Source organism: Myiozetetes cayanensis, unplaced genomic scaffold (assembly GCF_022539395.1).
Source record: "Myiozetetes cayanensis isolate MyiCay16 unplaced genomic scaffold, myiCay2020 scf12, whole genome shotgun sequence".
NCBI classification, from domain to species: Eukaryota; Metazoa; Chordata; class Aves; order Passeriformes; family Tyrannidae; genus Myiozetetes; species Myiozetetes cayanensis.
Genome location: NW_026086826.1, coordinates 12,256,610 through 12,271,303, shown reverse-complemented (window position 1 = coordinate 12,271,303; position 14,694 = coordinate 12,256,610). Strand labels below are relative to the sequence as shown.

The window sequence follows — 14,694 nt, the reverse complement described above, 5'->3', positions numbered from 1 at the left end:
ACAATGCCCAAACCATGTTATCAAATCACTCCAGAGCCAAACCAGAGTCTACCCCACTCCCCACGTGATTTTTCAAAAAAGGATAGAAAGGAACAATTAAGATACACAGGGATCTGAATGAAATTAGATACTCCAGATGAAATCAGACCTCTTCTGACTAGTGCTGTGCTATGTATTTCTGAGGAAAAGCTAACAAAAGTATATTTTAATAATCATAGTTAAAATAACTAGAGATACTGTATCATTATTACATGCTCACAGTAACTAAATAGGTAAAATTAAAACAAACAGAAGAACTGGGAAGTGTGTTCATTTCATAAAGAATGTTTTTTTCCCCCCAGAATTTCAATGAAGTCTAAATATAACCAAAAAAAAAAAAAAAATCAGTTATCTTCTGCTTTTATAATCCTGCAGACTGTTTACTTAGCTGATGGCAGTTTGATCTTGAATAACAAAAGCATCCACATAATCTTTATGAGAAGGACAAGCACAAGTTTTACTCGAAATCAGAGAACACACACTGAAAGTAACAGAATCCTTGAATAAATTAAGTCAGAAAGAACCTCTCGGTCATCTGGTTAAAGAGAAAGAAAATAAATACTTTAGATATTTCCTGCCTGGCAGGAACAGCTTTACCTGATTTTGTTCCCCCCGTCTTGGTTACAAACAGGCAGCAGGTCCATGAGAACTTTGTAGAAGTATCTCAGGGTGAAGTCAATGCCCATCACTGCCACTGAATGTCCTGAGGACATCTGTGCACTGCAGAGGGGGAGGAAAAAAAGGGGGAAAGGCTTTCAGGGCTGTATTAACTAATGTTTTAATTAATTAGTGCTCTGCTTGAAAGGGGCTGGCTTCCCTGGCATGTCCACACCTCCATGGGAGTTCAGCTCACCCTGCTCATGTTGGAATGGACAGTTGGAGCAGCTGTGAAGGAGGGAACAGTGAGAATCTGGGAATCTGCTGCAAATCCTCAAGTTTTCCACATAAATTCCTTCTCATACAACCAGCACATGGAGTAGGCAAGAGACAGCCCAGGACTGGAACACACCCTTCTCCCCACAGGCTGTTCTCCCTCCACTCAACATACACCCCCTACCACCTACAGACATTTAATATTTAGGAACATGAATTAGGATTAAAAATTGCCCATCCTCACAAATGAAGGCAGGACACAGTTCCTGCACTCCCAGCACCCAAATCCCCACCAACTTGGGGGGTTACCTGCACCCTCCTCTCAGCTCAAGCCCTCAGCTCCCAGGTGAGGATCTGAATGTGAAGCTGCCATAGACATTGTGCTAAATCTCTAAAACTCCACAGTGTAAGAGGGATTATGAATCTTAGACAGAAAATAAAGGAAAATAATACTTATTAGAGCAGGTTATGAAAATGATCATATGATGGGGTGACGTGGAGCAGCCTGAGGCTGGACTGAGTGAGGAGGGAATTTCTCCCTCCTCCCTTTCCAGCACCCAAATTCTCCAGGTTTTCTCCCTGCAGGACTGAGAGGACACAGCCAGGCCAAGTCCCCTTTCATTCCTGAGGGACACAAAAGGATCAGCTCATCCTCAAATTTCAGGGCATAATATTTGCACCCATGTGGATCTTACACTGATGACCTTTGACTTGCTACTTTTCAAAATTTCCTTTTCTACATAATTTTATCTCTGAAGATGGGAATAAAAATGTTCTGAAAAAGATGATGTTGAAAGGCACAGATGGACTATACAAAGCAGAGTTCTGGCAACCCCTTATCCATGTAAACCCAGCTCTGTTTACTGGACTGGAGTTTGTTTGCTTTTCAAGAGGTACAGTGGAGATGTAGTCAGGTCTAATTTGTAGGCATATAAACATAGATTTTAAAAACCTGCATTTAATTTATTGGTAACATAACCCATTTCGTGGAGAAGGAATGTGAAAAGGATGACAGGAAGCAGCACAGATACATTTAACTGTGTGTGACAAGGCATCAAACTGTGAAGTTCCTGCTCTGTCCTAACAGACATAAAGCCATTAGGAAGGTTGTAAATATTTGAGCTTCATTTTTAAGCATTAAATCCTTCTGGTTTGCTGATGCCGACTGTATTAAACAACTTCTTGCATAAATCTTCTATTCCAAGCCTCCAAAAAAAAAGAAGTAAGATATACATGACATGGGAATGAGAGGTAAGTGTCAGCTCCAGATGCACTGATGTTGGTATTTAAACCCTCCCAGCAGTCTCTCATGCCAAAGTGCCTGTTAACTCCATGGATTTCTCCCCCACCCCTCTGGATTTTTAACTCAGGCCTCTTTGGGGATTAGAACTGCATGTGACTATAAGCTTCAGAGGTCATATTTACCCAGGAATCACACTCACATCTGCCAAACTTTGTTTAACCGTTCTTTAATCATGTTCTAATAACCCACATGAGCTTTAAGTTCTTAAAGCCAAGTAAACCATCTCCTGTTAGATAAAAATCAGAATTGTGATTAATTGCACTTCTCTACTTCCAAAAGTGCTTGTTTCCCCTCAGTAAATTCCTCTGTGAGAAGCACCACGAGGGCATTGGGTTGATAATGCTCCTGCCAAAACACACAGGCAGATGTCCTGTGGTGGGGAATCCCACAGAGGGCAGAGGAATCTCTGGGAAGAGTAGAGAGGCATTCCCATACTCTACTGGCTTTGGGATCCATGTTTACCAGTACATTAGAAGTACTTTGTACTTGTGGGCTGTTGGATGGGGTGTACAGAAACCACAGTGGAAGTTTTACAAGAAACTCCACGTAAAAATCAAAATTAACTACTGTTCCTGAAACTTGGCAGAACTTATGATAGAAAGGTTTGGTACATGTTCTATAAACTGGCCTCCTTTAAACATCCTACATCCCAAACCATGGCCTTAGGGCTAGGGGAGAGCTGGGACAAAACCAGTCTGGACCTCCATGAAAAGGTCATTTCACAGAATCACAGACTGTCCTGAGTTGGAAGGGACCCACAAGGATCCTCCACTCCAGCTCCTGGACTGACTCCACTTCTCATGCCAAAATTAACTTAGCAACATCTGATGGTCCTTCAGCTGTATGTGGGGTTTGACCCCAAGGCACCCTGTTCAGAAGTGCTGGATTTAAACAGCCCAGGTGGAGCTCCCCAGTTTCTGGAGTATGGACAGCTCTTTAATTAAGCCCATTTGTGGCCTGACCTCTCTTTGCTTTCGGATTTGCTTTCACTTCTTATTCCTTTCCAAACATCACTCTGGTATTTACAACTTCAGAAGTGTAAGTGTGAGTAACTTCAGGAAATTTAGAGATTAGCAGCCCTGATGGAGAAGTATTTAACTACCAGCAAAGAGGGAACACATTCCAAACTGCCTAAGGAAAGCAATCCTTCTCCTCCTCCCAATTCCTGGTCTTGCACACGTGGTATCTCATCTCATGTTCATCCAGCAGCCTGTTCTCACCAATCAATCCTTTTTTCTATATGCTGTTATTATTCTGTATTATGCTGTATATTCTATATATATATCAATAAAGCTACAGAATTTATATGTTCATATAGGATGGATTTTTCACAGTATTTCAACATACTATTGCCACTGAACCTATACAAGTACAGACTACATTTCACCAAAAGCCCTTCATTCAGTTCTTGAACACACAGGAGTCACCCAGCATTTTTCTCTCCTACCCACATCAAATCTTGATAATTGGGAGTCTTCTTGCCTCATAAAACCCTCCAACACCATTTACCTGGAGGAATGGACTGTGTGGCTGATGGTAACAACATAACCAGCCCCTCCAACATCCAAGTAGGGCCCAGTAAATGTAATTAGTCCTGGATTAGCCACTGCATGCAAGTACCTAAGAGAAGCCAGAAGAAATAATTAGTGAAAAATGATTGCTGTAACTTTAGGACTATATCTTTTATCTTGCCAAAATAAACAGACACTGAATTCTTCACACTGTGAACAATGTGCCACCAAATTAATGTTACTTAATATTAAATAAGTATTTAAGCACAATTAGTACCTAAACCAGACCAAATGGTTCCCCAGTACATCCAACGGCATTAAAAAAAGCTCACTTTACTTCTGCATACAAATATTAATGTAATTTTAGACATTTTTCCCCAGAACAATGTCTGACTTAGCACCAGCAGAGTCTCAAACTCAAAGCAAACACTGGCAAAATTATTATATTGCAAATAAAGAGAAATGAGAGAATTGATGCAAGAAACTGCAGAAATGTCAGACAATGATTACAAATTACAATCTCTTTTAAAACACTGTCAGCACAAAATAAGCCACAATCATGTCAAATATCTTCCTACTGTCATAAGAAACACAACCGTTGGAAACACTTTTGTGTATGAAAAAGTGATCACTTTGTTTTTCTCTACCTCAGTGCATTGATCCATGAGCAGCTTAACTCAATTCTACTTTATTTCCAGTGTTTTCCTTGCATCTTCTTTCCAAAACACTACAAATTTGGCTTTATATAAAACCCAAGACACCATTTCATGCTGCAGACAGAGCTTTTTCAAACCACATATTGAGATAGTCAGTGAAATGTAAAAGAAAAAAAAATCCAATACAAACCAAACCCCAAAACAATAATGGAAATAATTTGGGAGCTTTTAAAATGGAGATGAGGGATTGCAAAGGTAAATAACCTGAAGAAAAGCTCACCAGGAACTATGGGCAGGATTATTTCAGGGAAAATATGGGTCAGGAGAGCTGCCAGAGGGTTGGGACTTGGTGCTGGCTCATGTTTTCCTAGTGTCACACTGTGGCAGCACCTGGCCGGGTCTTTCCCACAAATCCCACATGTTGGAACACTCTCCAAGCCCTCTCCGCTCTCAAGGCTCCCGTCCCAGTGTACACAACTATTTGCCCAAATCAGATGCTGGTGCATAATTAACACTCACAGCAAATCCCTCCTTTAAATCAGTGAGGAAACCCACTGTAAACAAACAAAAAGACTAAAATATTTACAACTAAAAATGGCCCAAGGAGCCGAAAACGCTCCCGAATCAGCTAATCCCTGAAGGGGATGCTCATTCGCTGAATATTTATGTTCCCATCTGCCATAGCTGGGATCTGCAACACAAACTACCACCTAAAATAAAAAGGGTTGAAATTAGAACCAATAAATGTTTTAACTGGCTGCACTTAAGCAAAGTGCTTAAGTACACGATGGAAACATTTCCAGTGAAATGAAAAAAAAAAAAAAAAAACCCAAACCAAAAACCCAGAACAAAAAACCCTCAGGCCACGAAATCAATCCCAAATATTTTCGTTATTGCCCTGCAAAGCTTTGATAAAGGGACCCTAAAAACTCACCATTGTCTCCTGGTGGGATCAAATGCTTTGTCCATGAGGGAGCCGGGGTAAATGCGGAGCACCCCATTGGGGGTTGCTATGTAACGGCGCACAATGTAACTGTTGAGGCCGCTGATCTCCATCTGTGTCATCCATTCATCGGTGCCGTGACTGGTTGCCATTACTTCATTCCTGACAGAGAACTGCAAAACAAAGGCAGAGCTGGCAGGGTTCCTCCAAGACTTGCATGAAAAGATAATAAGCTGCTGGCGGGGCTTCCCCAGGAGCCATTGGAGATCATCTAAACTCAATTACTTGGTTAAAGTCTTCTCACACCACACGGACCCGGTGCATTCCAAGCAAAGGAAAAGCTTGTTATAATGAAATATTGTTGTTGTTATCTCTGTGGCTTTTAGAGTTTGTTTTCTCACTTCAAGTAAATATAAATAATGCTCTGCTTGCACATAAAATAGGAACTTCTCGTTTATATGCCTAAGAATAAGAGATATTTCTGCTAAGAATTTACTGTAGCTTTAGGTTTTCTAGGGTTAGTTTCAAGAGCTGCTTTATCAAATTTTCACACTCGCCCCTCCTGGGGAATAAGCCCTCTCCCTCCCCTCTCTATTCTTAGATGAGACATTGAGAACAAATTCCTCCTTGTGAGGGTGGTGAGGCCCTGGCACCAACCTGTGTTTCCCACTGCCAGAGGACAGGGTTAGATGGGATACTGGGAAGAAATTCTTCCCTGTGAGGGTGGGGAGGCTCTGGCACAGGTTGCCCAGAGAAGCTGTGGCTGCCCTATCCCTGCAAGTGTCCAAAGCCAGGTTGGACGGGGCTTGGAGCAACCTGGGATAGTGGAAGGTGTCCCTGCCCATGGCAGGGGGTGGAATGAGATGGGCTTTAAGGTCCCTTCCAACCCAACCCAGTCTGAGATTCTGTGACTATATAAAAGTGTGGGACATGATAAACCAGGTCTGCCAGGGTGGTGACCCCGAGGCCGTACCTTGAGGCCGGGGTTGGCGATGAGCCGCGTGTTGTCGCTCAGATAGGCCGTGTAGTGCTCCACCATCCGCTTCGTCTCGGGCTGGCTCAGATGCTCGTAGGGGGAGGAGAAGCTGCCTGCAGAGAGCATCACTGTAGGGCTTTCTAAAAACACCAAAGCATGAGAAAGTTAAGGATGATTCATTGCACATGTTGCATAGTGAAGACACTGGTACCACAAGAGGGTCCCAGCTGAGGACGCGTGGAAGGAGTTACACTGACGCACTGTCCGCTCCTCCACCTGCTCCTTCACTCTCAGGTCATTGTGGACTGTGAGGGAAGGCAGGAAATGTTAAGTTTTCCACCCAAACCAGAGCACTTTCCAGCACAGTTGTTTTCCCAGTCACTTGTGTAGCACATGAACTAACTTTCCTGCTTCAAAATACAGAAGTCACAACATTAGTCCACTTACTCTGATCTCTGTGTGTTATCTGGTACTTCAGTGCCCTTGTTCTCAAAGTCTAAACAATTTCTGAATTACTACTTTTGGAAAGATTATAGAAGCTGTTTTCCCTTAAGGAAAGATTTTATGCTAAAGAAGAAGACGACATTAATTATCTGTGTTTAGGTTACATACTGCAGAGGGAAAGGAAAATGAGCATTTTCAGTCCCAGACATTGAACAACTGAAGAATTACAAGTGCAGAAGAGGCAGCTCCCCAATAAAAGTGCAGCTGCCTGGAGTGATTTTCAGAACACACTAGAAGGTAAACTTTCATTGTGCAAAATCTGCAAAACCAGGCAGCTTTTTCTTTTTAAAAGGAGAAGTGATCATGACAATGCAGGGCTGAAGGTTGAGAAGAAGGTCTTTTCTGAGTATTTGACCCATGGAATCCGAATTCCCTGTGAGGAATGGTATCTAGAGGAAAAATTTCAGTGCAGCCTGTGAAGTGTTCTGCTTTCAGTCACATTCCTCTAAAACACAGCCCCACATGTCCAGCAGCCATGTGTGCTGCAGCCATCACTTACAAACTTCTGCTCTGCTCCTTCATCTGCTTCCCAGACCAAATATTCTGATGGGATTGCATTTTGCTTTGCATGAAGTTTTTCCACTTGACAGCTTAGTACTGTGTTTTTTTGAGATTTTCCATTTATATCTTTCTGGATATAGGATAATCAAGACTAGGCACCACATTAAAGAAAAAAAAAAATCCCTGCATTTTAAACAACTGGCAAAGCAATTTCCCCAGGTTTGTCAAGTCCCTCCATAACTCCTCCAGTCTAATCTCAGTTATATTGCAGGGCCACAAACAGCTAAGGAAAGTCTCACAATTGTGCCACTAATCCACCAGGAGACATTCAAACCCTGCTACAAACAAAAGCACTTAATTCAGAATTTCTTATAATACAGCACAGATTTTAGCAAACCTCCCAAGATTAATACCTACATATTAAAGTTTGTAACTTAGGATGTTTATATAAAACCTCCTCTATGTTCTGAAGATAAATTCTGGGTTTTAATTTCTCTGCCCTTCCTAGACATTAGAACTGCCATGGAGACTCTCCCTCTTTCCAGCATGAAATGACTCAGGTAGAGCACAACCACTTTAGCTTACCAAAAGCAGGAATGTGTCAGTAACCTGAGAATTTTTAAGCAGGTAAGGAGGGCCTGGAATCCATCACACCAGTGAAGTTCTCATTTCCCCCAACAGGCTTAACTTCTGACTTCAGTGGCATTAAATGCTTTTGGCAGTGAAAAACTCCGATAAATCCAAAGTCAAAAGAATGTCAGTCCTGCACAACAGGCCAGGGCTTCATCCTACTTATGTTACTTGTCAGTAAGGTGCTTTACAGCCAAGAGAAGAGGACTTAGTTTAAGCTTGCTGAGACATCTCTCACTGTCCCCACTCCAATTTCTGGGAACTCTGAGCAAAACTCACAGTGCATTTATCTTGTACTCTGATGATCAGCCCCACTCGTTCATCCATGTAAGTGCTCAGCATTGAGCAGGCAACTATGATCGAGGAAGAGTTATAAGAAGGTAACAGCTGATTGGAAAGCCAGCCTTGGAAATAAAAGCCTCTCAAGAGGAGAGTATTTCCAGTGTTTTGTCAGAAGAGTTTTACTTTCTGCTATCACACTCTGCAGAAACAGGCCTGTGGGACAGGACTAGAAGACACGGCCTCCATTTGTGCCAGGGGAGGGTCAGGTTGGATGTCAGGAGGAATTTCTTCCTGGAAATGGTGGTCAGGCATTGGAAGGGGCTGCCCAGGGAGGTGGTGGAGTCCCCATCCCTGGAGGTGCCCAAGGAACGACTGGATGTGGCACTCAGTGCTCTGGGCTGGGGGACAATGTGGGCATTGGGTACAGGCTGGACTCAATCTTGCAGGTGTTTTCTTAAATAATTCTGGGATTCTGAGGTGGTCAAGACCAGCTGTAGAGCCTTACCTAGGGTGGCCAGCTGCTTGAAGTGCAGGCAGGCGTTGGGCTGGCCCAGCAGGTCCAGGCGGTGATAGAGCAGTTTGCTGCTGGGCACTGTGTTGAGGTTCTTCAGCTGCTTAACAGGGATTTCTGGCTGTATCACCACCACACACAGGATAAAGGACGTGTCCTGGACCTGGAAAACATGAGCAAGTCATTAAACAGAAAAAAAATGGGGAGGATGTACAGAATTTGTATATATTGGAGCCACTAAGTTGTACAAAACCCACTTTTCCATAGTTAACACACCAAATAAAAACATTGTAATCTTTTTTTCCAGAAAGCTAAATAAGACATTCCTTTTGTTGCTCAATGAGTAATTTGTAACACTGTTTTATGGATATTTTTCGAAGAGTCATTAACAGAGGAGAGGCTGAAGGTTCACAGTGGATAAACACACACTGGTGTTTATCTGGACAGTACAGACAAATGAACTCTCAAAAGTAAGATTTTTATCCTTTCCACTCCATGTGCTGCATATGCCACATGTTTTACTGGTTTGTATATTTTAAGGATCCTACAATAACCAGACTAGCAAAGCCTGGAGTGTCCCAGCTGCTCTGCAAAGGGTGTTTGATATTAAATGCAGCATTACAATATTAGAAAATTAGCTCCAGACACCCTCCTGTGTGAATTTCTGTTAAACAATGACAGATTTAATCTCTTGAAACTGCTCAGCCTAATCTTTTAGGTTGGATTTAACTCAATGCTGTGAAATGATCCACAAGTACCCTCTTGAGTTTGTTGGCACAAAGAAACAGCCAATTATTTCTGGCATCAGTGAAATTCACCTGGATTATATTTAACCTTAAGATTCCATTTTAATCCCAAGGTCAAGATTAGTGTTCAGATACGTTCCAAGTTGAAGAAAGGAAGGCTAGGAGCTCTCCTAAAGCTCTTACGACTGGTAATACAGCTATAAACTGACTCTGTGCCATCCTAGTTTTTTTCCCTTACCATTTTCCAGGCATAGCTGACATTGTAGGCTTCTTTCCCAATCTCTCTCAGTTTGTTGACGTGCCAAGACAGTGAGGAGTTCACAGGAACTGTGATGATCTGGCTGCCCAGGGGAATGCTGCAGTGGGAGATAAAACATCAGGCATTTTATTATTAAACACTGAGAAGAATTGTTACAACTTAAGCAAAACCCTTCAGCTGTGTATTTATAAAAGTATCACAAGAATTCAAGAAATTAACTGTTATTTGTCCTTGGTGAAGAAAAGTGTATGTGTGCTGAAAATGCACTCGTGTACCCCCCCATTTTGAGCTCACACATACTCAGATCAGGCAAAGGATAAAGAAAAACCCGGATCAAACAGTGGAAAATCTTCCTGACATGGAAGGGAGAGATTAGAAGGAGTATCCCCCAGATCAGCTGTGGAAATCACTGCCTGCAGACCCAATGATAAATGAAAGAAATTGGAGGAGAAACCAAACCAGAACTCTTAGGGAACAAAAAAAATTCCATCCAAGCATTCAGATATTGCAGGAAAAGGAACTTTGCCCTCCATTCTCCTAAAATTCCTCTAGCAATACTTCTGAGCACTGCTCATGTTTGGATTTGCATCCCAGTTCCTCACCTGAGGATGTTCTGGCGCACCAGCTCAAATTTGGGGATGTTCTCATAATGGATAATATCCGTGTGCAGAGGGGGCTCGGACAGCAGGTAGGGCCTGGTCAGGGATGGGTGCATCAGAGTGTAGCCTAAAAAATAAAGGTACAAACCCAAACGTTGAATGCAGTAAAACAACTGAGCCCAGGATGGATATTTACAGGGGGAAAAAAAAAGAATATACAGTAACTCCATGGAGGTTTTGCATTTAACAGATGTCAGTGGCCAAGCAATGTTATCATCAAAGAAGCTGCAAACAAACACAGCTCAAAGAACTAAGCCATAAAATGAGGTTGGATCAGAGGAAATAAGCTGAACACACGTATACACCAGTTTTTCCTCCTTCCCTGCAAGAACAGAAAAACTTGGATGTCACATGTGTATAAAATCTCATCAGGTGTTTCCACATCAAACTCCAGGACAGAAATTTCAAGTCATGAAACCACCTTAAGTCTCCAGCAACTCTCAGGCAAAACTAGCCAACAACACACAATTAATCTGTCAATAAAAATTATCATTCATTACTTAAAGACTATTTGGAGACTATGGGAATTCAGAGTTTCCTTTTGGTGGTTAATGACCTCAGTGGAACTAGAAGGGATTATCTGAGCCAAAATTACCTTTATTATCAATGAGGAATGTGTAGGAACCCAAGGAGTCTTGGTAATAGGTGACATCTTCCAAGATATAGGCGAGATTAACATCCACCCCAACAATCCCCAGCAGCAGGTTCCCAAAGTAACATGGTTTGCTGACAGTCATTATCAGGCCTTGGAACGAGAGAAACAACATAAAACCATCAGCAATATTATCTAGTAAATTATTTTTAGAGGAAACAGATCAGGGGCTTTATAATGTTCAAATGTTCAAATGTTACACAATTAAATTTGATATAGGATTCCTTGCTGGAATATGGACAGGGAAGCTCAGCAGGTTGTCTGTCATGTCTGGTTGTTGATAACCACTCTCCTTGATTAGCTAATTTCTGTGTTTCTGATAGTGACCTAAAGTACAGTTAATCAATTTATTAAAACACACCACAATTAATGTTTGGGGGGCTTTGACAGTGGATTACAAGTGGATTCCTTACAGATAAGATGCATTTGCATGAAAAGCCAAGATAGCATTTTGTTCCTTTAACATCATTTAAAGTAATTTCAAAAATAGGGGGAGGAGGAAGGAAGAGAATTTGTGCTTGCAAAGCAACAAAGGAATGAATTATTGCTCACCTAATTGCATATTCAGAATATTAAACCTCCTCTGCTTAACTAAATTCCAGTATCACCACTGTACTGGGAATCATACCCATAATTACACAATGTTTTGGGATGTATCTCATGCCTGAGGTAAGGACTCTTTGCAATACCTTACTACTCTTATTTTCTACACCACTGCTGTTTGGAAACTGAGCAACTCTTCCCTCAACTCAATATAAAATTCATTTGCATGTATAAGCTTTTAAGTTGGAAATCTCTGCAAGACAAACCTTCTCTGTTGCACCATTTTTAATCCTTTAGTTGCTCAGATTTTCAGTTATGCTTGGATATGGCTTTGGGAGAGGGCAACAGCACAGCTTAATCACCCAGGTTAGGAAATGCAGGAAGGAGCAGGAGTTCTGACTCAGAAGAATAGTCTTAAATCTGTTTTGGGACTCAACTTAAACTCAGCAGCCTTTGAAAACTATTCAGAATAACCTCAGCTACTCCAAGTACAAGACAAGAGTAGAAATATACAAAGTCCCGAATGAAGAAATACAGAATTTGCTCAATTGTCAAAGCAATATAAAATCTCTGATGTATTTCCAGACATCCCTATGATGTCACATCTCTTCCCAGAGCACTGGAGAAGTGCTAGAGAAGGGTCAGGTAACTGCCCAAGAACTAGTAGGGGTACATCCTACAACTCTGACCTTCCACTGAGCTGCAGGAAGGGCACCAATCCCAAAGGGAAAGATATGGCAATTCAGCAGGTATTAGCGTCAGGCAGTGGGACCCATGGCTGTTTCCTTCAAGTACAGAGAATTTCTCTCCACAAATTAAATTACTGATGCTGTGTATGTACACATACATAAGAACAAATTTCACCCTGAGAATCCAAACACTTTTTCCATAACTAGACCCTCTGCAGATGAAAATCCTACTGGCAAAAAGGCTTGGAAACACACCTGAGCACATGACCTTGTGACACTGCAATATATTTGGGAATATGTAAGCCAAGGGAAGCTGATCCCTTCTGTATTTTAAACCCAAATCCAATGTCAGCACTCACCATCTCCCATTTCATCTGAGAAGGGCAGACTGAAAATGGCCTCGTCGATCATCCGGTTGGGGAGGTTGGTGTAGAACCTCCCAACTGTGGTCTCCAGGTTGCTCAGCTGGTTCAGGACCATCATGCTGCCCTTGGTCACAGGAAGGGCTGTTCTGTCTGGCACTCCATATTTCACTGAGTTCTGCTCTGCCAGGTCTCTCAGAAAGGCCAGTTCCTTCAACCCTGTCACCCCCTCTGAAACACAGATGCAAAGAAGCAGATAAAAGAAGCTTTATTCCACCAAGGTTTCTGTATCTTACTCCAAATAACTGTAAATAAAAGCAAAATTATACATCCTGTAGGACTGTAAATGCTATATAACCACTATTAAAGTGATAAGGTAAAGTGCTTAAAGACTGGTTTTAGGAAGAGTAATTAGATAACACAAAATTAAGTAAGATTGCCTCTCACATGCTGTTACACAGTGAAAAAATTTACCATGCTGTTCACATCCCCACTTAAACAAAGATCTTTTAACAAAGACTTATGTGCCCCATAAATCCACAGGACAGCTCTTTGTTCTCCACCGGTGGCTCGCCCACAGAAAAGACCAGGAGCGTCTCACCCACGCTTGGAGATAACAGGCTTTGTTCTTCAGCTTAAACATTAAAGTTTCACGTTTTACACAAGTCCCAGGCTCAGTTCCTGCCCACAAATCAAAGTCTTTTGCATGCAGGAGTCTCAAATGAGTATTTAAATTTACAATCAAATCATACATTAGTTTAAGCTTTAGTTTCCTTGGTTAGAGTAGAGTCCGTGTGCAATTTTTGGTGATAAAACAAACAGCCTTTGTGCTGAAAATGCTTTCCTGGAAGCACAGGATGCCAAACTACTGGGAATGTGATTTTCATATTTAACTTCATTCTTAAATTGGGTCCCAGGTTATGAAAGCATTTCAGATTATGTTTGATGTCACATTCATGCTCCCTGGCTAAGGACTGAAACAGAAGCCACACGTATTTCTGTTCTGCTGCAGCAGGAACCAGGGCAGTGGCAGGAAGGTTTACAGTTGCAATAATTATCAAATTTAACTCAGTCTGGTTGCCACCAGATAATTCAGGCAACAATATTTTATATCCTGAGCAGCTGCACTGGGATACATAAGCATATAGTGGCACATATATATACCAAAGTAGGAACATCTGGATTCAGCCTCTAGATTCTGAGTGCCAAAATCCATAACAAACTGCTCCCAATAAGGCCTGGAATTACATTTGAACGAGCTGCACAAACAAGCTGTGCAAGGACAGGGAATGTTCATCCACTGGAAATCACAACCATTTCTCACCATTCATAAGAGCATAAGTAAGAATCATGACTGAGTTATTGAGGAAACTGTTCTCTTCGTTGATGACACGTAGAGTAGCTTTTTTATCATCTTCAGAGGAGTCTTTTGATGTAATCCCAGCTGAGAGATAAATGATGACCATGTCGGTATCTAAAAGAGAATCACAGATACAGCAGAAAGTGCATTAGGTTTTTAACTCAGGCAAGACATGTGCTAAGAGCCCTTAATCTGCTCCCAGCCACACGCTGCCAACAGCTTCATCTATGAGAGTCACAGCAATCTACAGTGGATAAACACCCAGCAGCCTGATGAATTACAGCATTTATTATTAAATTTTCCTTCTTAGCACTTACCAAACATCTGTTTGTTTTGGTGCTTTCCAGCCACCCAGGAGCACTGGAGTTTGTTTCTCCTGAGCAGACCCCACAGGCACCTTCTGACTTAGGGTCATAGAATGGTTTGGGTGGGGAGAGACCTTAAAGATCATCCAGTTCCATGCCCTGCCATGGGCAGGGACACCTTCCACTAGCCCAGGTTGCTCCAAGCCCCATCCAACCTGGCCTTGGACCAGGGATGGGGCAGCCACAGCTTCTCTGGGCAACCTGTGCCAGGGCCTCCCTACCCTCACAGGGGAAGAATTTCTTTCCAGTATTCCAATATCCAACTCTGTCCTCTGGCAGTGGGAAGCCATTCCCCCCTTGTCCTGTCCCTCCAGACCTTTGTCCAAAGTT

The 14,694-nt window shown here is 42.1% G+C and overlaps 1 protein-coding gene across 2 annotated transcripts in view; it reads right to left on the bottom strand.

The window, feature by feature from the left end:
• Nucleotides 1-14,694, bottom strand: part of CACHD1 (cache domain containing 1) — a 93,547-nt gene that overhangs the window by 12,328 nt on the left and 66,525 nt on the right. For both annotated transcript variants that reach the window (XM_050307422.1, XM_050307423.1), the window contains exons 8-17: nt 13,964-14,113; nt 12,637-12,870; nt 10,989-11,138; nt 10,337-10,460; nt 9,714-9,831; nt 8,724-8,892; nt 6,299-6,441; nt 5,317-5,498; nt 3,725-3,835; nt 637-759 (exon numbers count right to left, since the gene is read on the bottom strand). In XM_050307422.1, coding sequence (XP_050163379.1) covers nt 637-759; nt 3,725-3,835; nt 5,317-5,498; nt 6,299-6,441; nt 8,724-8,892; nt 9,714-9,831; nt 10,337-10,460; nt 10,989-11,138; nt 12,637-12,870; nt 13,964-14,113 — 1,504 coding nt within the window. The remainder of the gene's footprint in view (nt 1-636; nt 760-3,724; nt 3,836-5,316; nt 5,499-6,298; nt 6,442-8,723; nt 8,893-9,713; nt 9,832-10,336; nt 10,461-10,988; nt 11,139-12,636; nt 12,871-13,963; nt 14,114-14,694) is intronic.